This window comes from Podarcis tiliguerta (genome assembly GCF_965153285.1).
Source record: "Podarcis tiliguerta genome assembly, chromosome: 17".
Taxonomy (NCBI): domain Eukaryota; kingdom Metazoa; phylum Chordata; class Lepidosauria; order Squamata; family Lacertidae; genus Podarcis; species Podarcis tiliguerta.
Window position 1 is genome coordinate 30,506,412 of NC_139550.1, and position 22,091 is coordinate 30,528,502.

The 22,091-nt window shown below is 46.0% G+C and overlaps 2 protein-coding genes across 8 annotated transcripts in view; one reads left to right on the forward strand and one right to left on the reverse strand.

Moving 5' to 3' along the window:
• Positions 1–656: 656 nt before the first annotated feature.
• The window catches only part of MCOLN1 (mucolipin TRP cation channel 1), a 91,031-nt gene continuing 69,596 nt past the window's right edge, over positions 657–22,091 (reverse strand). Inside the window, exons 2-15 of one of the 3 annotated variants that reach the window (XR_014506304.1) lie at positions 19,306–19,419; positions 18,809–19,026; positions 15,736–15,903; positions 15,497–15,653; positions 14,014–14,131; positions 12,204–12,300; positions 11,911–12,010; positions 10,314–10,420; positions 8,934–9,083; positions 7,608–7,709; positions 5,983–6,105; positions 3,639–4,839; positions 3,109–3,278; positions 657–2,365 (exon numbers count right to left, since the gene is read on the reverse strand). Coding sequence is in view for 2 of the 3 variants with exons in the window: in XM_083420111.1 (XP_083276237.1) it covers positions 2,329–2,365; positions 3,109–3,239; positions 4,633–4,839; positions 5,983–6,105; positions 7,608–7,709; positions 8,934–9,083; positions 10,314–10,420; positions 11,911–12,010; positions 12,204–12,300; positions 14,014–14,131; positions 15,497–15,653; positions 15,736–15,903; positions 18,809–19,026; positions 19,306–19,309 (1,719 nt within the window). In the remaining variant the exon portion in view is untranslated. Of the gene's footprint in view, positions 2,366–3,108; positions 3,279–3,638; positions 4,840–5,982; positions 6,106–7,607; positions 7,710–8,933; positions 9,084–10,313; positions 10,421–11,910; positions 12,011–12,203; positions 12,301–14,013; positions 14,132–15,496; positions 15,654–15,735; positions 16,356–18,808; positions 19,027–19,305; positions 19,420–22,091 lie in introns of all 3 variants that reach the window. The other 2 variants (XM_083420111.1, XM_083420112.1) reach the window with 2 other exon arrangements.
• The window catches only part of RASAL3 (RAS protein activator like 3), a 126,806-nt gene continuing 121,632 nt past the window's right edge, over positions 16,918–22,091 (forward strand). For 2 of the 5 annotated variants that reach the window (XM_083419549.1, XM_083419551.1), the window contains exon 1: positions 17,016–17,193. The gene's annotated coding sequence lies outside the window, so the exon portion shown is untranslated. Of the gene's footprint in view, positions 16,979–17,015; positions 17,194–17,927; positions 18,052–22,091 lie in introns of those variants that run through there. The other 3 variants (XM_083419550.1, XM_083419553.1, XM_083419554.1) reach the window with 3 other exon arrangements.

The following is a 22,091-nucleotide window of genomic DNA, read 5'->3' on the forward strand; positions in this document are numbered from 1 at the left end:
CACGATTTCTGTTCTCATCCTGAAGCAAAGTTCTTAACCTGAAGCACTATTTCTGGGTTAGCGGAGTCTGTAACCTGAAGTGTATGTAACCCGAGGTACCACTGTATTAGAAATATGAATTTGGAGAACTGTTAAATAGGTGATATAATGAAATTCAGTTAGAGGGGATTTGAGGAAGTCAGTTATTAATGTAATGAAATTAATAATTTGAAGTAATAGTTTATTTCTGGGTGTTTTTTGTTGTGTGTTTTGTAATGTTTTTCCTTTTTATTTTTTATGTGGTAAATGTGAAAATCAATAAACAAAAATTGGAAAAAAAGGAACTTCAACTTCAAGACACTCCTCACTCCCAGCTCCGTAGCTGGCCTGCAACGAGGACAGCCGCAATAAAGCTGGAAGAAGACTCTGAATAGCATCCTGGTCAGAAAGGTCCAATGAGTTCATCAGGGAGCTCAGAAGTCTCTGAGCTGTGGAATTAATGTTGAAGGAGCCCCCTCTGCTTTTCCCAAGGTTAGGGATTGGAATATTCCTTCTTAAGAACCAACAAAGCTTTTGCAGTTGATATTTGAAATTACAAATACAAGATCCATAACTGTTTTTCAGCAAACCCTCCAGGAGACAAAAGCCAAACAAAAAACAACCCAAACGCTGAAGCATCACTTTTCTCATACCTGTATTTCTGTTTAGCTGCAAATTATTTACTTCAGTCATTCAGAACTAAACTTCGTTGTTTCATAAATTATATTAACACTCAAAATTGGTTACATCTCATTTGTTGTAGCAGTTCTATAAAATTAATGCTTTAAAACAATTGACCATTATTTGACAATACTTAAGAGGTCAACTGACCTCTCTCTCTTTTTTTTCACCAGTTCATTTATAGACAGTGGAAGGGAAGGGACGAAACAGAGGCAAATTCTAAACCTGGTCGTAGACATTTCTGTGCCTGAAGTGAAGAGTTGCAATAATCCCCCTCGTCTCCTGGAACAGAGCTCGTTTTTCTAAAGGAGGCCCAGAGAAAGCAGGAGAAAATGGTGTCCTTACTCATAAAAGCAACTGTGGAGCACTCTGGGGAATCAGTGGATGTGGTGATCTCTCGTTGGCATAAATACCAATATCTTCCTTAGCCTCAATGCAAAATCCCAAACAACATGGAATTGTGTGCAAGAGACTGCCTTGAAGATCAAACTACCCACAGAAAGCAGTCCCATGCCTTAGCTGTAGGCGAGTGCATCTTCTGAAGCAGAAAAACATGGTCTCCAAAGTAGATTCCAGTCTTAGCCTGCTCACAGTTCATTTAAAATCCCATATTCTCTTCATCCTAAACTTGACCAGTGAGCATGCTGCAATCTTCCTGTGCAACAATCCAGGGGAAATAAATTGATATAACTGATACCTGGTTGAAACGCAAGCCATGCCCAGCACAGTTGTCTATACAGAGGCTGCAGAAATGGAATTAGATGTGTCATCCTTAAGACAGGCCTACCTGCCTGATCGAGAACAGAATCTGTTCCAAACCAAAACAGCAACAAGGCCATGGACTGGAAGGGGATGGGAAGGACACTTTAGCCGAACCCCAGAGCAAATTCTGCACAGGGCGAGGCAGGAAAAGCCTTGCCCTTCACCCCAGTGTTTTGAAACACCTTCCCCACCCCTTACGACGTAGAGGCTTTGTTAAAATCCATCCTATAGCATCCCGAACCTGCCAGGCGCCAGCCAGATGCCAGCTGCTTGCGGGAAACAAAGCAAAACCTTTGCGCCAGTCTTTCGGAGGCAAATGTGGCACTTGAAAAGGTTGATGCGCAGGCAGTGTGGAAACCTCCAAGGTCCTCAAAAGCGACGTAAAGGGCTTTGCCTTGACTCACTCCTGGTGTGACCTTTTGTAAGTCTTCTTCCAAAATAAAACCTTTTTTTTAAAAAAAAACACTAAAGCAAAACTGCATTCCCTCGCTGCAACTGTCTGGCAAACCTGCTAATCCCACAGGGAGCCTGGGAAAAGCCGGTAGACACAGGCCAGCAATAAATCAGCCGGAACTATTGCAGCGCCAGTTCAAGACTGGGGGAGATACTGGTTAAAACTCTAGTCCCCTCCCCCTCCCCCTGGTCCCCCAAGTGTCTGTTGCTCAGACACCAAGGACTGTCTCAACGGCTCTCCGTGGAACCGGCACATAAGGTCGCAGCCCACAGGAGGCAAGGGTATCGGCTGCCCCCTCCCGTCCTAGTCCCTGCCGGAAGACAGGAAGCGTCGTCAGTCTCAGAGGTCCACCTGCAGATCCGTGCCCAGCAATGATCAGTCAAGGCAGTCCTTCTCGCTCTCTGTCACAGCGCTCAGTTCACCACCAGGACGTTCTCCTGCAGCGGGGTTCTTGCGGGAGGGGAGGGTTCAAGGAGGGAGGAAAAAAGGGTCCTTGAGAAATAATCTTGCAATGGATCACAAACGCTGTGGAGAGAACATGAATCGCAAAACAATATGGGGCCCAACACAAAATGGGCGCTGACTGGTGACAAACAACTACTGGAAAGTGAAATATGAAATGCAGAAATAAAAAAACCCCATCAGTTCTAGCATGTGAGGGGCCACCTAAATTATATAATTTGGTATCTGAATGATTGGTATCAGTAATTGTATTATTATTCGGTGTTGTTTTAATGAGGTTATTATTGGACTGTAATTGAAAACTAATAAAAATTATTATCAGGGAACTGCCATCAGTGCCGGAGGGAGAGAGCAAAATCCAGAGGGATTCCGGAGAGTGTCCCGGGATTGGGAGAGGCAGCCCATCTTCTGGGGAAGAGAATCAGCAGTTCAAAAGCAGTCCAGTGCAAGTAGATAAATAGGTATCGCTCCAGCGGGAAGGTAAATGGCGTTTCCATGCACTGCTGTGGTTTCACCAGAAGCTGGCCACATGACCTGGAAAAAGTGTGACTAGCCCAAGGTCACCCAGCATCTGCATGTGGAGGAGCGGAGACGCGAACCCGGTTCACCAGATTACGAGTCTACCGCTCTTAACCACTACACCACACTGGCTCTCTCAAATGGCTGGAGCCCAAGAACAGACATTCATAATAGCGGGAATGTCGCTCGAGACCCATCCCCTGCAGACTCACCTCTCACAGCAGCAGAAGACCGAACACGAGGAACCACTATCCCGGCGGAACTTGCCCGATTTGGGGCTGTCTTTGCACTCGGCTATGTAGGCGTGGAGCTGGGTGATGGCCGCTTCCCCCTCAGACTGATGCTGCAAGAGCAAGAGACGAGAGACAGGGTTTGCATAGCACTATCTAGGGGTCAGAGGGACGCGGGTGGCGCTGTGGGTAAAACCTCAGCGCCTAGGACTTGCCGATCACATGGTCGGTGGTTTGAATCCCCGCGGCGGGGTGCGCTCCCATCGTTCGGTCCCAGCGCCTGCCAACCTAGCAGTTCGAAAGCACCTCCGGCTGCAAGTAGATAAATAGGGACCGCTTACCAGCGGGAAGGTGTGCGGCTCTGGCTCGCCAGATGCAGCTTGTCACGCTGGCCACGTGACCCGGAAGTGTCTGCGGACAGCGCTGGCTCCCGGCCTATAGAGTGAAATGAGCGCACAACCCTAGAGTCTGGCAAGACTGGCCCGTATGGGCAGGGGTACCTTTACCTTTACCTATCTAGGGGTCAGAGCAGTTCTGGGACTGCAGGAAGGAGAGGACTCCTATCAGATGCAAAAATTCAGATGGTGTCTCTGGACTGGCGCTAGGCCTCAGGGCTGGAGTCAGATGCAGCTCAGCAGAAGAAGCAGAGCCAGCTGTTAGTGAAATTACCTTCTTTATTCAAGGCAATGAACACACACTCAGCAACGCTCTCAGCAGGTCTCGCCAGGGTGGATAAAAATCAATTATTTTTAAAAAATAAAATTAAAAAATGGATTTTGTTTTAATTTAAATCAGATTTTTAAAATTGGATTTTAAAAATAAAATGCTTTTGGAGGAAAATAGCTTTCTAAAGATAGTTTTCTATTTAAGTTACATTACGTATAGTCCAAAGGCTATTCATCAGGAAATAAGGATTTAAGTTTTTCATGTGTGCTAAAACTCAGGATATTTTTTTTTAAAAAAAGGCATTTAACCACATCAGTTAACAAACATTGATACATATCCTATAATGTTATCGTTTTAGTTAAATAAATGGTTATTAAGGAATTGATTATTTTTCTCCTTCCAATGAAGTACAGCAGAAAAGTTGTCCAAATATAAACAGTTAACTTATTAAACCTCACAATAATTTCATAATTATCTGTCAATGTATTTCTAATAGTATAAGCAAATCAGTAGTTTTTGATATAACTGTAAAAACTACTCTGAAAATTTATTATTCAAAAAATGAAACCTTCATCTGCTTGTAAATATTAAGATTATAACAGCAAGAATGAGTCTTTCTGTAAAAAAAATGATTTAAATCAAGTCTTACTGACTAGTGATTTAAATTGTGAGGGCACAAGGAGAAGAAGACGACAGAGGACGAGATGGCTGGACAGTGTTCTCGAAGCTACCAGCATGAATTTGACCAAACTGTGGGAGGCAGTGGAAGACGGGCGTGCCTGGCGTGCTCATGGGGTCACGAAGAGTCGGACACCACTAAATGACTAAACAACAACAAACCTTGATGGTCTCGTAGGAGCCAGTGATGAGAGCAATGAAGAGGCTGAGCACCATGTAGATAAACAGGCTGATGAAAGTGTACAGGTAGACCTGGCTAAAAAGCCACACCAAGTAGCTGTTCTGCTGCATTGCGGCAAAGGTCACAAACATGTCGTCCCCGTTGATGAGCGAGAAAAGGCATTCTGACACCATCGAGAGGGTGCGGAACTGAAACCAAAACAGCAGACAAGAGCTGAGGACAAGCGAGGCCCCAAATCTGGAGACAATAGGTGAGTGGGAGAAACAGCCATTTATGACAACGACGACAACGATTTTCAGGTTTTCAATAATTTGACAGCTCTGCTGGCTTCACAGCGAAGCGGGATGAGGGACGGAAGGGGCTCTGTGTAAGGGCTCCCTTCCGTCCCTCCTACTGCTTCGCTATGAAGCCAGAAGAGCAAGAGCCGCTGCACAGCTATCACTCTTACTCTGCTGGCTTCAGTGAGAGCTGTGCAGCGCCTCTTGCTCCTGCTGGCTTCCCACCTTGCTGTAAAGCAAGCAAAGCACCTGCCCGGTGTCTCCTCCTCCTCTTCTTGCTCTGGCGTCGCTGTGCTTTACAGCGAGGTGGGAGAAGGGATGGGCGAGCAAAGTGAGAGCTGCGCAAAGCGGGAGAGAAGCCATGTAAGTGGCTCTTGCTTTGCTTGCTTTAAAGCAAGAAAAGCGAGTCACTTACATGCTCTGCGCAGAATTGGTTTTTTTCTCGCTTTCCCCCTCTATTACTTATGGTCAGGTGCGTCTTACGGAGCGAAAAATACGGTAATTTGGTATTTGAATGATTGGTATTATCAATTGTACAGTGGTACCTCGGGTTATGTACGCTTCAGGTTACATACACTTCAGGTTACAGACTCCTGTAACCCAGAAATAGTACCTCGGGTTAAGAACTTTGCTTCAGGATGAGAACAGAAATTGGGCTCCGGTGGCGTGGCAGCAGCGGGAGGCCCCATTAGCTAAAGTGGTGCTTCAGGTTAAGAACAGTTTCAAGTTAAGAACGGTCCTCTGGAACAAATTAAGTACTTAACCTGAGGTACCACTGTATTATAATTTGGTATTGTTATGATGAGGCTATTATTGGATTGTAATTGAAAATAATAATAATAATAATAATAATAATAATAATAATAATAATAATAGCTACAAGCACTTGGCTCTGTTGTAGTGTTAACTCTTCCAAGATTTAGGCAACCATCCCTTTCCCCAAGGAAGACGCATATTAACAGTGACAATGATCTGAAAAGTTCTTTGCTTTGTTTGCACTGAAGCTGGTGGCTCCATGACAGTTCTGTCCCCCCTGCTCCCCTTTCCACATACCTTGACATGGTAGGGTCCCAGCACAATCCAACCACAGAAGCAGTAGCCCAGGTAGATGACGGCCACACAGCAGCAGAAACGGATGACGTTGGGGAGGGCAACCCGCATGGTGACAATGAGGATCTAGGGAGACAGCAAGCGAGAAAACTTGAGTGGGAAAACGCCGCCCACAATTCGGATCAGGGAGACCTGGTTACAAGTCTCAGGTCGGCTCTTGTCTTGGTGAAATTAGTAGTGACCCAGATAAGGGACACTGAAGCTGCAAGAGCATCGGGCAACAGGCAGGAGATGCAAATACATTTGTTTTGGGGTACAGAATCCATCACCCGGGAAATCTCAGGTTTCTCATACGTGGTGGACATGTAAGGTAGTAAAAGAATTCTGGGAGATGATATACAGTGGTGCCTCGCAAGACGAAAAGAATCCGTTCCATGAGTCTCTTCGTCTAGCGGTTTTTTCGTCTTGCAAAGCAAGCCCATTAGCGGATTAGCACGATTAGCGGCTATTAAAGGGTTAAGGGATTAGCGGATTAGCTGCTAAAAGGCTATTAGCAGCTTAGTGCCTTAGAAAAAGGGGGTGGGGAGCGGAAAAAACCCCCCAGGAATCGCAAGACATTTTCGTCTTGCGAAGCAAGCCCATAGCAAATTCGTCCTGCGAAGCACCTCCAAAACGGAAAACCCTTTCGTCTAGCGGGTTTTCCGTCTTGCGAGGCATTTGTCTTGCGGGGCACCACTGTATAATGAACTGAAAAAAATGTTCAAAACAACCTTTTCTTAAAAACCCGAAGCTTTTCTTTTAGGAATTTCAGGTGCCGAACTCCCAATGGATCAGAAAAGACTATTTATGTATGTGACCACTGCGGTTTGGATGTTATTAGCTCAGAGACAGAAAGAAGAAAGAGTCCCTATCAGAAAAGAATGGCAGATTAAGTTGATGGACTATGTCGAATTGGCAAAAATGACTGGAAAAATCAGAAGTCAGGAAGACTAAAATTTTAATAAGGAATGGGGAAAATATATAATTTACCTTAAAAACCATTGTAAACAATTATTAGTAGGATTGGAATAACACTTGTAGTTTAATTTTGAATTTGAATAATGGGAGACTTAAAAGATTTGGATTAATAGAGGATTAATGCAGGAGGAAAAGGTTGATATAAGGACCCACAAAGGGGAGGAAGGAAGTTCAGGAGTCTTCAGAATTCTGTTTCTATGTTGGTTGTTTGATAATTGCTTGTAAATTTCAAAATGTGAAAAATTTTAAAAAAATTAAAAAACAAAAACAAGGGCAGCTTTGTTTGTCAACATTTAGCAGGTGAAGCGCTTCCTGATAAGGAGATGCCAGGAAGCATCATCCTCTAAAATTTTGCATTTCATGCAGTTATTAAAGGCACAGGAGTTGTATGATTGGAAAAAATATGGATCCCTAATGTGGATTTGTAAGGAAATTTCCACTGGGTGGAGAGAAACTCAGAACACCTGAATCTCAAAACCAAATATTTTTTTTTTTTTTAAAAAGGAAATCTCAGGTTTCATTTTTAAAAAGATAAAATAAAGGATTCATTTTGGGATGTTGCTCCTGCCTATATATATATATGAGAGAGAAAGCAAAGGGACTCAGCTTACATTGTACTTCTGGAAGAAGCTGAGGTAACGCATGACGCCGACCCAAACCAGGAGTGTAGAGGTGCCCAGGAGAATTCCACATACGTCATAGTTGGCAAAGTTCTGCAAATAAACAACACATCGTGCAGGGTTGCTCTTTAGATGGGGTGAGAGCAGGGTCTCTTCTGCTCAGACTGTAGCCTAGGATCTGTAGCCCTCAGGGTGCCTGGTGTCAAGGCTTCAGGAAATCCTATCCCTCCCCCGGTGGGATGCCGAAAAGCAGAAAAACAAAGAGAGTTCTTACCAAGTATAATAACCATCATAATCATAATTTATTATTTATACCCCGCCGATCTGGCTGGGTTTCTCCAGCCACTCTGGGCGGCTTCCAACTGAATATTAAAAACAATACAGCATCAGACATTAAAAACTTCCCTAAAGAGGGCCGCCTTCAGTTGTCTTTTAAAAGTAAAATAGTTGTTTATTTCCTTGACATCTGGTGGGAGGGTGTTCCACAGGGTGGGCGCCACTACCAAGAAGGCCCTCTGCCTGGTTCCCTGTAACCTCAACTTCTTACAGTGAGGGAACTGCCAGAAGGCCCTCGGCGCTGGACCTCAGTGTCCGGGCTGGATGATGGGGGTGGAGACGCTCCTTCAGGTATACTGGACCGAGGCCGTTTAGGGCATTAAAGGTCAGCACCAGCACTTTGAATTGTGCTTGGAAACGTACTGGTAGTTTATTCAATACAGTCATACCTCGTGTTGCGTTAGGTTCATGTTGCGTCTTTTCAGCTTGCGAACGCGGCAAACCCAGAAGTGTATACTTCCGGGTTTTGCCGGGCGCACACACGCAGAAGCACTCTATCGTGCTCCATGCTTGCGCCACTCCGGTTGGGGACTTTTCTGGGTGCGAACAGCACCCCGGAACGGATCATGTCCGCAACTAGAGGTACCACTGTATTCACAGAGAGACGAAGATGCGGTCTCTCTTAGATAATGGCGTTGCTCCGAGTAAAGTCCCACCCCCTCGGTCCCTCCTATTCTACGTCACCCTTGTGCCGGCTAATCTGTGCTTTCTGCCTCTGAGATTTCTGTTCTGCTACTCTCATGGCACACCTGGTTCTGGAAGAAGGGGGATTAGGAATGCTTTCAAGAGACGCTGAGTTGGTTAGCTGTCTCTCCCCCGGTGTTTCTTCTTCCTGCTGCTCCCCCAATATTTCCCAGCTTCCCCCCTCTGCAGCCTCTGAACCATGCCCTTCTGCAAACCACCGTTCTAAATCTATACTGCCCTCCTCTTCTCCCCCCCTTCCTCCTCAGTCCAGCCCCTGACACCTGGACTGTTTCTTACCTTGGACTCAATCCCAATCTTCATGATGGTTCCGGACACAGTAAGGATGTCGCTCACCACCAGCAGGATGTACCAACCATTCACGAATTCCAGGCGATCGGACAGGCAGATGTCTTGATTGTAGCGGCGCTGGAAAAAATGGCTGAACTCCTATGCAAGGAAAAGGAGCTGCTGGTGAGCTTCCCACCTCCTGAGAAACACGCGGCCTGTTGTTCCCTCCTGTCAAAGTCCCAGCCACCCTTAATTGCTCTCCTTTCCTGCTTCCCTTGCTCCAGAAGGGGGAGATAAGAAATTCTACTGTTAAGCTTGGAATACCCCAACCACGATGCACAAGCCTAGACAGCAACACAGTTCTTACGAGGCAACCGCTAGCTATTCCGCAGTGGAGGGGGGAAACTAAGGCTGGGCGATATCTGGTTTCCAACATCGCGATATATTAGCAGCTAAACATTGCGATATACTGATATATCGCAATGTCTGAAATAAGGGTGGAGCCACGTAGAGGCATTGACTGGCTTCACGGTTTTCCCCCACACTGTGATTTTTGCATAGCGCGCGCGCACACACACACACACACACACACCACAGGATTCACAATATATTGCCAGGTCAAAAACTATGAAACCAATACAAGATATGGACTTCAAATCGGGTTCGGATGATATATTGCTGTTTCACCCAGCCTGAGAAAAAACCTGGCTAACATAGTCCCCACTGCTAGAAGAATATGGCACTGGAGTCTCTGCAGCATAAAAGCTGCTGGATCACACAAATACAGAATTTTTAATTTTGAAAGCAATTTTTGATTGCTACATTAAGCATTGCCTTAAGCAGCCGATGAAGTTTTCACCAATGTCCTTTGCTAACATCCCTGGGCAAAAGTCTCATTTACGTTCTACCCCATCCTAACAACATTTTTCATGTTCTTCTTTTAAAAGTTGTTTTGGCACATTATTCCCCACCCCACCCTGCTACAACCACCACATCTCCCTGCAATTTTATGTTTCTGTGTGTGTGTTCTGGAGGGGTGGTAGTCACCTGGTGCCTTCCAAACCCTCCCCCTCCCTATTTCTGCACTCCACACAACTATTGCTGTGGCAGGTCCTCGTGCCATGGCCTGGCCAGACCCTGAGTTGCACGGGCTCCAGGTTTACGAATGCAAACGTACTTTGGAATATTTGTCTTCTTGCCCCACCAATGCTACAATCGCTTTCGGCTACTGCTCTTTAATGGAGCAGATTAGTGCAACAAAGCTTCTGCCTGCAGACAGCAGCACCCTGAAATTTGTGTGTGGCTGGCTCAGTGACAAGAGCACAGACTTTTCATGCAGAAAGTCCTGGGTGGTACGTCTGTAAATAAGGATGGCCCAGCAATGCTCACATGCTGCAGGAGAAGCCCCCTGATGATGGAGCGGCCGCACAAGATGAAAGATAGTACGCAGATGAGGAGCACCACCACGTCAAAGAACATCCGGAAGCTGTTGTCTCCTGCAAGAAAGGAGGAAGGCAGTGGTGGGTTTCTAGAAAATGTGTGTGGGGGGGGGTTAGAGAACAAGGAAATGGTCACACTCCCCACCCACAAAATTTTCAGTCCGAATAGGCTTGGTTAGAGAGCCCAGAGGTTGTGGGGGGACGAAAGTTTGTGCAGGCAGCAAAAATGATGCTATGAGGCACATGGAAGAAGTCCTAGGGTTTCTGGAGAGAAAAGTAGGTTAGCTGGAGCTGGGACAGAGAGCATTGTGGGAAAAGGAGGCAAAGGGGGTTTGCCAAAAGCAAATATGGGAGAGGAAGAGACAATAGCCTGAGCTGTAGGACTGATAGATCCTAATTGGGATAAAAAACACGCAGAACAAGACCTTGGGATCACTGAGAATATAAGCCATTTGGCTGCGACCATTGTAAAAAGGGCCAATTCAATGCTAGAAATCATTAAAAATGGAACTGAAAGTACCGTATTTTTCGCTCTATATGACACACTTTTTCCCTCCTAAAAAGTAAGGGGAAATGTAGAAATGTGTGTGCGTCTTATGGAGTGAATGCAGGCTGCACAACTATCACTGAAGCCAGAACAGCAAGAGTGATTGTTGCGCAGCAATCCCTCTTGCTGTTCTGGCTTCAGGGATAGCCGCGCAAAGCCTCTTCAAAAACATTTGATTCAGAATATTTTTTCCCTTGTTTTCCTCCTCTAAAAGCTAGGTGCGTCTTATGGTCGGGTGCGTCTTATAGAGCGAAAAATACAGTAAACCAGCAGGTGTCACAATGCCATTATACTAATCTGTAGCATGCCTGGAATATAAGGTACAGTCTGATCATCCCAGTCCTTCAAAGAAAAGTTTATGTGCTTGAGAAGGTCCAGAAAAAGGACAAATAAACCTTAGTGATGCAAACATCCTTCCCTATGAAGTAAATCTTAAAGAGGTTGAGGCTTTTGAATTTAGAAAACGAAAATCACCAGCTAATGAGACGGATATGACAATTATCAGCGTTATCAGCGTTGTGGACATCAGTTTGTGAAACTGGATCCTAAAGAAATATGTTCCTTTCTGCAGCATAAGCTTATGAAATGATCGTCTCAGACTTTGGCAAGTCATTAAACTAGACGGCTAAGAAGGAACTGAGAGGTTTCCATAATCAAAGATGCAATTCAATGGGTTCATGAACGGGATAAGTCAGCAACGTGGAGGCTGAGAAAAGAGTTTCATGTAACACTCAAGTCTCTCTTTCCGAAGTCCGTATTTTGGCAGGATGAGGCTAGCCTTATGGACACATTCAGAGCGCCATGAAAAAGCCAAATATCCTTTAAGTCTATTAAGATATTGATTCTCATTAGCCAGGAACTAAAGACCAAACCCTTAAAAAAATCAGTCTGCAAACGGTCCCTGAGCAGTGCTTTAAGAGCTGCTCTTATACAGGTGAGGTGCTGCTTTCGAAAAGGTTTATGCTTGTACTGTGTTGCTCCCCCTGAAACCCCCTAATACCTTTGCCAGAGACACTGGGGTCTTTGCATTCCTGGATATCCACTTTGTTGTCCAAGTGAATCTTCACTCGGCCACTGTGTGCTTTATTGTCAAATGTGATCTGAGGGTGGAGGAGGAGTAGAAGAAGAAAAGAATGACAATGTACATCCTAGGGTAAATTCCACCGGGCAGCACAGCAGAAGAAGCCCCAGAGCAGCATCTCCGGCCCTCTCAGTCCAACGTGTGAATGAGGGCTCCTCAAACACAGGCGGAAAGGAGGCAAAAGCAACACCTCCTCAAGCATCCTTACTCACGGTGATGGAAAAGGTGTAGCAGTCCGGGATTTCGTTGTTGATGATGGTTTGGATGTTGATGGCTTTCAGCTTAAACCGGATGGTGACATTGATGAGCCTGGCAGAGACAAGACATAGAGGGTCAGCTCTGTCACAATCTACCACCAAACGTCACAGTTTCCCACTGAATGACTGCAAACAGAATGGAGAGCCTCTCTTGTCGGAAAAATTGAAGAGAGCTGAACCTTATATGCTCAGAAAAAAGGAGGCAAAACCTGCACATTTTGAAAACCATGGGCTTCAGGGACTTGGCTTCCTCCCCCACTTTTGGCCGTGGATAAGCAGAACCAACCTAGCAGTTCAAAAGCACGCCAAAAGTGCAAGTAGATAATTAGGTACCGCTCCAGCGGGAAGCTAAACGGCATTTCCGTGCGCTGCTCTGGTTCGCCAGAAGCAGCTTAGTCACGCTGGCCACCGGCTCCCTCAACCAATAAAGCGAGATGAGCGCTGCAACCCGAGTCGGCCACGACTGGATCTAATGGTCAGGGGTCCCTTTACCTCTAAGCAGAACAAAGCGAAGGGAGTCTCTTACCAGTTAGAAATTCTAATGATCACAGCGAGAGAAGAAAGAATCCATCCTTCGGAATGAAGGTGCTCCCAATTAAGGGTTCCACCCACTTCCTCCCTAGTCCCGTCCCCCCCGTCACTCCCGCATCTTGCAACCTGATCTCGCAACCATTCTGCTTTCTGTGCTGCCACCTTATCTGCTCTTCTTGACCTTGGGCTGAGTGGATGGATGCTTTCCAGAGAAAGTGGGTCTGTTAACTCTCTCTCTCTCTCCCAGTTCTTCTCCTCCTAGCTGGACTACTGCAATGCGCTCTACACGGGGCTACCTTTGAAGGTGACCCGGAAACTACAACTAATCCAGAATGCGGCAGCTAGACTGGTGACTAGGGGCGGCCACCGTGACCACATAACACCGGTCTTGAAAGACCTACATTGGCTCCCAGTACGTTTCCGAGCACAATTCAAAGTGTTGCTGTTGACCTTTAAAGCCCTAAACAGCCTTGGCCCAGTATACCTGAAGGAGCATCTCCACCCCTATCGTTCTGCCCAGAAACTGAGGTCCAGCGCTGAGGACCTTCTGGTGGTTCCCTCATTGCGAGAAGCAAAGCTACAGGGAACCAGGCAGAGGGCCTTCTCGGTAGTGGCACCCGCCCTGGGGAACGCCCTCCCATCAGACATCAAAGAGATAAACAGCTACTTGACATTCAGAAGACATCTGAAGGCAGCCCTGTTCAGGGAAGTTTTTAATGTGTGCTATTTTAGTATATTTTTGGTCTTTGTTGGAAGCTGCCCAGAGTGGCTGGGGAAACCCAGCCAGATGGGCGGGGTACAAATAATAAATTATTATTATTATAGCTGTTCCCCACCCAGTACTTCCTAGCTTCTGCCTTCTGAACTATGCCCCTCTGCAAACCGCTGTTCCAAATCTATACTACTTCCCTGCTCCTGGGAAAATTCAGGAGCAGGGAGAGGCTCCCACCATTCCTCTTCAGTGCAGCCCTCCTCAGCACGGTCCCTGACACCATGTTGGGTACAAAAATCAACAGATGCAACATGTCAATTGATAAATGTAAGATTAGTAGGCAGAAACCTTCAGATCTGTAAAGCTGTCGTCCCCACAAAAAATGTAATGAGGAAGCCTCAATGACTTAAAAATAAAGTTGCAAGGGAATACATGAATTCCCTCCTGCGAATTCCTCCGGTTGGAGTGTGTGTGTCTTATCCTTCCGGCTATTGCAAACACCAAGGAAGTGTGTCTACTTACTTGTAAAACTTGAGAGTGAAGTTCCTGTAGCTGCGGTCTGGTTCCAGGAGGGCTCCAGACGTCTCCTCAGAGTCCTGGGCAGATGGTATATTTTGCGGGGGATCCACACCGAGGCACTCTACACAGAAAAGAGGAACAGATTCCAGGCCTTGACACATTCAGATATGTAGGGGCAGCATTGAGGAGAAAGGAAAAAACGCCAGCAGTTTTGTGGTATCTTCTCAAACTAAAGTTACAGCAGCTACTCATTTTTTATTTGTAAAAGGTAAAACGCAGAAAATAGCATTCCATAAACAATGGCTCCTGCGTGAACAAGGCAACTTCCCTCAGTCTGAGTCACAGATCAACACGAGTCAAGTAACTTAGAAACTTGAAAGAAGCACAACTCAGGAAAGCAGAAAGTGTAAAGAGCAGTTTCCTGACTCTACAGTGGTACTTCGGGTTACAGACGCTTCAGGTTACAGACTCCACTAACCAAGAAATAGTACCTCAGGTTAAGAACTTTGCTTCAGGATGAGAACAGAAATCGTGCTCCGGCAGCGCAGCAGCAGCAGGAGGCCCCATTAGCTAAAGTGGTGCTTCAGCTTAAGAACAGTTTCAGGTTAAGAACGGACCTCCAGAACGAATTAAGTTCTTAAGCCGAGGTACCACTGTACAAGGAACTGTGCCTTAACTCTAAACACCTGCCTTTCCTCTAAACTAGGCTTGCCATATGTCAGGAAAATTCCTGACATGTCCTGGTTTTCAGGTGTAAAAAATGGCATCGGGGAAAAATTTGCCAAATTGGCAAAATGTCAGGGAAAACTTGCAATGTGATGAAAAAAGCAGCTGTTTGTTCCGAAAACAAAGCTCAACAATTTTGAACAATTTGTTTGTTCCGAAAACAAAGCTCAACAATTTCGGAACAATTTTGTTCCGAAAACAAAGCTCAACAATTTTGGTGAGTTTCAAAATACCCCAAAAAACTCAACAACTTTGTAGGTATCAGGAATTTTACTTTTTGAAATATGGCAACCCTACTCTAAACTCTAGTGTGGAACTCTCCACAGGTAAGGTAAAGGTAAAGGACCCCATGATAGTTAAGTCCAGTCGAAGCCGACTGTGGGGTTGCGGTGCTCATCTCGCTTTCAGGCCGAGGGAGCCTGCATTTATCCACAGAAAGCTTTCTGGGTCATGTGGCCGACATGACTAAACTGCTTCTGGCACAATGGGACACCGTGACAGAAACTAGAGCACATGGAAACGCCGTTTACCTTCCCGCCACAGCGGTACCTATTTATCTACTTGCACTGGAGTGCTCTCAAACTGCTAGGTTGGCAGGAGCTGGGACAGAGCAACAGAAGCTCACCCCGTCACGTGGATTCGCACCACCAAGCTTCTATTCGGCAAGCCCAAGCGGCTCAGTGGTTTAGACCACAGCGCCACCCGCGTCCCTCACAGAGCATAGAGGAGGCTGGAGACTCTAGGAAAGACACTTGCTCACCTGTGATGACTTTGGGGTCGATGTTGAAGGTGTCATTGGCCGGGTCAATCCTTCCTTTCCGGTAGTAATGCTGGCAAAGCATGAGCGCCGACTGGTTTGCACTCCCCGCATGCACGTAGGCATAGCGTCCGACTGTCTCGTTGGCAACGGCCAGGTACTACGGTGGGAAGTTAAAATGGTCATCCCGGTCAAGTCCAGCTGCCTTCCCCTTCCCCACCAGCTGTCCAACCGCTTCTCACCTTATCCACCGCATAGACCATGTGCTCATAGACATCTGCCTGTGTATAAACTGCATAGGTCTCCTCTGCCCCATCCACATAGTTCTTCAGGAAGAGGTGCTTGAAGGTCATCGTGTTCTCCTCTTTGAAGGTGACCACCATCTGATTGCTGAGCCCAAAGAGGACGAGCTGTGCGGAGGGGAGGCAGAGAGCAGGGACCAAGCAGAGGAGCAGTTAAGAATCTATGACACACTGGGCAATAGATATAGGACATAATATAGATTTTAATCTTCCAGATTCATTTCTTTTTTTAACGTTTCAGTTTAATATTTGGTAAACGAGCGGCTATATGTCCTTTTCAAGGGGGTTTCAGCATCGTAAGTCTGTTTGTGTTGCAGTTTATCTGGGTCTGAGGTAATGTCTGTTTCTGCTTGTCTTACTTTCATATTGTTAAACTTTGGCTGTATCTGCACTACACATAAAAAGCTCTGGGATAACATTTTTGAATAATGGGGCTGGGGCTCCCTCAGGGTGACCCCCCCACCCTCCAGCTCTCATTCCCCACCCCAGGGTGTGGGGGGCATCATTCAAAGCCACCATAGCCTCATACTTCTTCCAGTATTGGAGGCAGCCTAGCTTACCTCAAGGGATTATTGCCAGGATATTTTGGACAGGGAAAGCACATCATGTATACCACCTTGACTTCCTTGGAGGAAAGGTGGGGTGTTCAAGTGAAAATAAAGCACCAAGGAAGACCCCCTGAGAGTACAAATGTGCTTTTTGAAAGCTGCCTAGAGGTGGAGAGTAGCCAGGTGGAGAGAGAAGGTGTAGCCCCCACCCTAAAATGAAAAGGCAAGAACTTTCAAACCACTGGAACAGATAATACACAATGACTAAATGAGGAAGAGCCAGCCAGCCAACACCTTGGGGAGACAGGCGAGTTTTTATGAGGTGTTGGAAACTGGATCACAGTCAGGGCCCATTTTTTTTTCTTCGATTCCCATAGGGATGCGAGGCAGGGGGTGTTTGGGGGAAACTATAAGGGAAGCCCAGATCCAGCTGCCCTGGTCCTCCTGGTGAGGGGAAAATCAGGGGGCAGGGCAGGTGCTTGGAAGTTGGATGAGGATACCAAGTGTTGACGTGGGCCTGAGATGGAGAGAGAGAGAGAGAGAGAGAGAGAGAGCGCACAGTCCATTGGGCGAGGCCTTGGCCAAGATCTGACTTCACAATGGGCTGCAGAATGTTTTGTTACCCAGGAAACCTGGTGAGTTGTTTGAAAGGATTCTGAGATCAGTTAAAAGCTCATTCAGCTGTCTCCTTCAGATCAGTTGACACTGCAGATGTCTGTCTGCTTCAGAGAACTGTCTTTTTTGGATCAGTTGACATCAGAAACATCTGTCTCCTTTGGACAACTCTCTTTGGCTCAGTTGAAAGCCCAGACAATGGTCTTCTGCCTCCCCTGCTGCCACAGAAGGTAAGGTAAGAGGGGAGACATTCTGAAGCCTTGTTCCCCACCCCCACCCCGTGGGCAGTTTTTAAAGATGCTCCTTGATTATTTGACCTTCATAAATCCCATGCTTCCAGGGAGTGTTCTGGTTAATTTTCTGAGTTTTTCATTTGTCTCCATCCAAATGTCAGAAGAATTACTCCCCCCCAAAAAAATCAGCAAAATGCTCTCCCTACCCCCAATTTTACCACCCACAAATAGGAATTTCTAGGAGCTCATTTTTCACTCAACTCTAAAATACACCCCCCTCTGCAGGGCTCACACCTGCACCCTTAAGTTCTCCCTCCATCGGGTGCATTTCCAGTAAATTGAATTAGTTTCTCAACTCCCAACTCCTATCAGCCCTAGACAGCAGATCCAGGGTGTCAGATGTCATGGAGTGGGGGGAGGAGGGCAGTTGGAATCTAGCAGCAACATCTGGAGGGTTTGGACACATAAAACAAGGTGATTTATCATCATAACACTGGGTAACTAGTTTGTCCTGACCCTGATTATGAATGGCCAGAACTAGCCACTCACTGTCTAGTGTGGAAAGTGGAGCAAAGGATGTTTTAGGAGAGCAGACCCTGGGATCAGTTCTGCACTCAGAATGAAAAATTGTGTCACTGTGTGCAAAGAGAAGTAACCAGCTGTGACCTTTGTCTGTTTTAAAAATAGTGGTGACTTGACACATAGGTAAGAGAGGCTTTCCGACTGAGAAATGCCAAAATAACCTCAAAATGTGTGGCTGGTGGACACAGTCTGCAAGGAGGAGAAGGAGGCCCTCACCTGCATCTGGAGAGCTTACTCTCATTTGCTTGGCACCTAAAGGTGTATAATGAAGACACCAGGTGAGCCTCACTTGGGAAAATAAAACTCCTTTTATAAAAATTCCTCCTCGTTCTTGGTGCCCGCTTGTGGACCCAGAAACATGGCACCTCTTCCCTCAGCCCTTTTCTTGGAAATGCAGGCAGGGCACTGCAAGAAAGAGGGAAAGAGGCAATGTCTTCTGCTCCGAATCTCTCTCACTGTTTATGTGTGTTGGGGGCAGGCGGGGGGCAGAGACAGTTAAAGGCCGAAGGCCTGGTTATAGAAGAAACCTTATTGTCTGGTGCCTAAAATATATGATGGTAGTCCCAGTACAACTGTGAAGCCTTTCCTATCTGTGGTAACTGACTAGAGCAGGTTACAGGTAGGTAGCCGTGTTGGTCTGCCATAGTCAAAACAAAATAAAAGGAGCAGTTAAGTCGAGTCAAAGGTAACTATGGGGTTGCAGCGCTCATCTCGCTTTCAGGATGAAGGAGCCGGCATTTGTCCACAGACAGCTTATCCAGTTTGTCCATGTGGCCAGCATGACTAAACCACTTCTGACACAATGGGACACCGCGACGGAAACCAGAGCACATGGAAACGCCATTTACCTTTCCGCTGCAGTGCTATCTATTTATCTACTTGCATTGGCGTGCTTTCGAACTGCTAGGTTGGCAGGAGCTAGGACTGAACAACGGGAGCTCATCCCATCGCGGGGATTCGAACTGCCGACATTCCGATTGGCAAGCCCAAGAGGCTCGGTGGTTTAGACCACAGCACCACCTGCATCTCACATACCTGAATGGTGACTATTAGGATCTTGATCAGCTGGAGCACCAGTTTGAATGGCTTGCGGCCTTTGGCACGAAACTTGTCACAGGGGCTCATGAAGAAATATTTCAGACGCCTGCGGAGCTCCTCTTCTTCTGGTTGAATGGAAGCAAAGCCCAAGTTTGGCCTTGTGTCCCCATCCTGGGACCCGTAGCTATTCACTGGGGTCAGCAGCTTCTGAGTCTCTGCATAGAGGGATAAAAGCATGCAGGTTTCTACAGTCCCGATTTCATGCCATAAGGAAGGGGACTGAAATCCTTTCTGTTCACATCAGCGTGATCCAGAGATTCCTGTGGTTTAGCCAGATTAGGCTACTCAAGCGCTGCAACATACAGCGTTACAGCAATTAACTCCATCAAAGCATAGCCCAATTTTACGTCCCCTGATACCCAGGAATCTGACCAATCAACAGGAAATAAACTTCACAGCTTTGCAGCGTTCACAGCAATGTCCTCTGCCCTTACCCATCCCGAAGTTTCCGAGTCAGCTGTTATCAGAAGAATCTCTCACAAGACCGGCTTTGTGACTTCTTGCCGCTTTTCAATCCCCTTTGAGGTGTTCTGTTTGCCAGCGAGGACCTAAGAACAACACAAACGCATGTCTTTGAAGACGCAGCCATGGCAAATTATGCCTAGGCGCAACATCAGCCACAGCAGCTCTAGGAAATGTGAGCAGGCGAGACAGGCCTTGCCACAAAACAGCTTGTTTTGCTGCTTGTGATGCTGTTGTGCAAAGCAAGTACAAAACAGCTGCTCCCAGCTCCTTTGAGGCAGGTAAGGAGGGAGCACCTAGCGCTCTGGCAGAACTGCAAAAAGGAGGAACCGTTCTCAGTGAGACAACCCTGTGTTCCTGGTTACTAGTCCAAAGAGGAAATTCCACACGGGATTTAAACTGCTGATTGGCACAGACACAAAGTTCAGCACACTGAACTTCAGCGCACGCACACACGCTCACCCTAAAATCCAAGACATGCCCTCTGAGAGCCTCTGAAGGCAGGAGAGTTCCCTAAACCAAATATAAATATTGCATTTATATCCCACTGCTCATCAGCCACCATTTCCCCCTCAATCAACCCTGTGAGGTTGGTTAGGATGAAATCGAGCAGCTAGCCCATGGGCAGGCAAACTGTTGCCCGAGGGCCGGATCTGGCCCAATCGCCTTCTAAATCTGGCCCGCAGACGGTCCAGGAATCCGCGTGTTTTTATATGAGTAGAAAGTGTGCTTTTATTTAAAATGCATCTCTGGGTTATTTGTGGGGCATAGGAATTCGTTCACCCCCCCCCCAAAAAAAATATAGTCCGGCCCCCCACAAGGTCTGAGGGACAGTGATCTGGCCCCCTGCTGAAAAAGTCTGCAAAAAAAGTTTGCTAACAAGGTCACCCAGTTAGCTTAATGGCTCAAGTGAGGATTTGAAGATAGCTCTCGCCCATGCTTTAGCTGACAGACAAATGACCACTGGGGTCCCTTTGAACTTTACCATTCTTTGATTCTATTATCCTAGCTCATTTCGCTAAATGCTGCACCACACTTGCTCCCCGGCAACCCCACTTCTGTCTCCTCAAAAGGCTCGGCTGCTGAGATTTTGTAGTCTTTCACTTCTTCATTTGCTCTCAAGACTTTTCATTCAGTCAAGCTCACGGGATTTAGGAGGAACACAACAAAAGGCAATTTTAGCACACGCCCAAACAAACATGACAAAGGACAACCAACTCCTTGAAGAAGGAATTTTTCCACATTTCTGCATCGGCAACCGTGACAATACCCGTATTATTGTTTTGAAACTAAGAACGTAGTTATCTGCTATAGTGGATTTCCACTGAAAGCAGTTTTACTGGGGCCACATAAAGCGAAAAACGGCAACTTGCACACATTTGAAAACTAATCATACAGTAGGCTACTGTCCTTGTGAACACATTTAAGTTTAACAGAGCAAGCCAGGTTAAATATTTAGAGAATGCCTTATTGTTGTTAGCCGCTCTGAGCCCGGCTCTGGCTGGGGAGGGCGGGATATAAATAAATCTATTATTATTATTATTATTATTATTATTATTATTATTATTATTATTTAGAATTTGTCAGCTAAGGAACGAGAAGCACTTTGGGACCTATTTCTGCCCCATTCTTCCATTTCTGACTTTGGAGAAGCTCAACTCTTTCCCACCTAGACTTATCTGTTAAAGATTAGCTGGGCAGTGCCAGGCTTACATGGTGGAGACTAGGGAGCACACCTGAAGGGATGCAAGACTTGTAGCCCTATGGAACATATTGTTGTTCTCCAAGCACCCCCTTGCAACAGATGCACAGAGCAGAGGGAAAGAACTGGCAAGGCAAGCTCTCTCCAAGAGCAGTTTTTACGGCTGTTGAGCAACCTCAGGTTTCCACCAGACGCAATCGGAAAACCTGAAGGGTTGGATAAGGACACTTGGAATTCCATCTGGGTCCAAACATTAAAAAGCAGCATGAGAAAGTCTGGGGAAAATGATTCACGGATGGTATTTAACTCCAAGTAGGCTTGCTAAGATGTATAAGACTGAATCAGGTAAGTGCTGGAGATGCAAAGAGGTAGAGGGAACGTTCTTTCATATATGGTGGACTTGTAAGAAGATAAAAGAGTATTGGGAAATGATCCATAATGAATTGAAAAAAATGTTTAAAAGTACTTTCCAAAAAAAACCCTGAGTCCTTCCTGTTGGGGATAATTGAGACTGAAATTCCCAGGTGTCAAAAACGGTTATTTATGTATGCTACTACTGCAGCCCGTATTTTGTTAGCCCCCCAAAAAAGGAAAACGAGCGAGGTCCCAACCAAAGAAGAATGGCCACTTAAATTGACAGAATATGCACAACTTGCAGACTTAACATACAGAATAAGAGAAGAAGAAGAACATATGTTTAGAGAAGATTGGAAAACATTTATTGAATATATGGGAAATAATTGTGTACAACTGAAAATGCTGGAAGCATCAAGATAAATTCAACTGTGTAAATAAGTTTTGATGGCTGCAATAATGGAATGTTGAATGGTATAGTTTTTGTAAAATATGCAGGGATTTATGATATGTAAAATGAACCGTGGAAAGAGAAGAAGGGAAGTCGTAGATATGTTAAGGATGCAAAATGAGTATTTTAAAACAGAAAATTTAATAAAAATTAGAGAGAGAGAGAGAGAGAGAGAAGAAAAGAGAGAAATTGGTAGGACACACTTTCGATTAGTAGAGGGGAAGAAGAAAATAATTGGAATGTGATGCTGC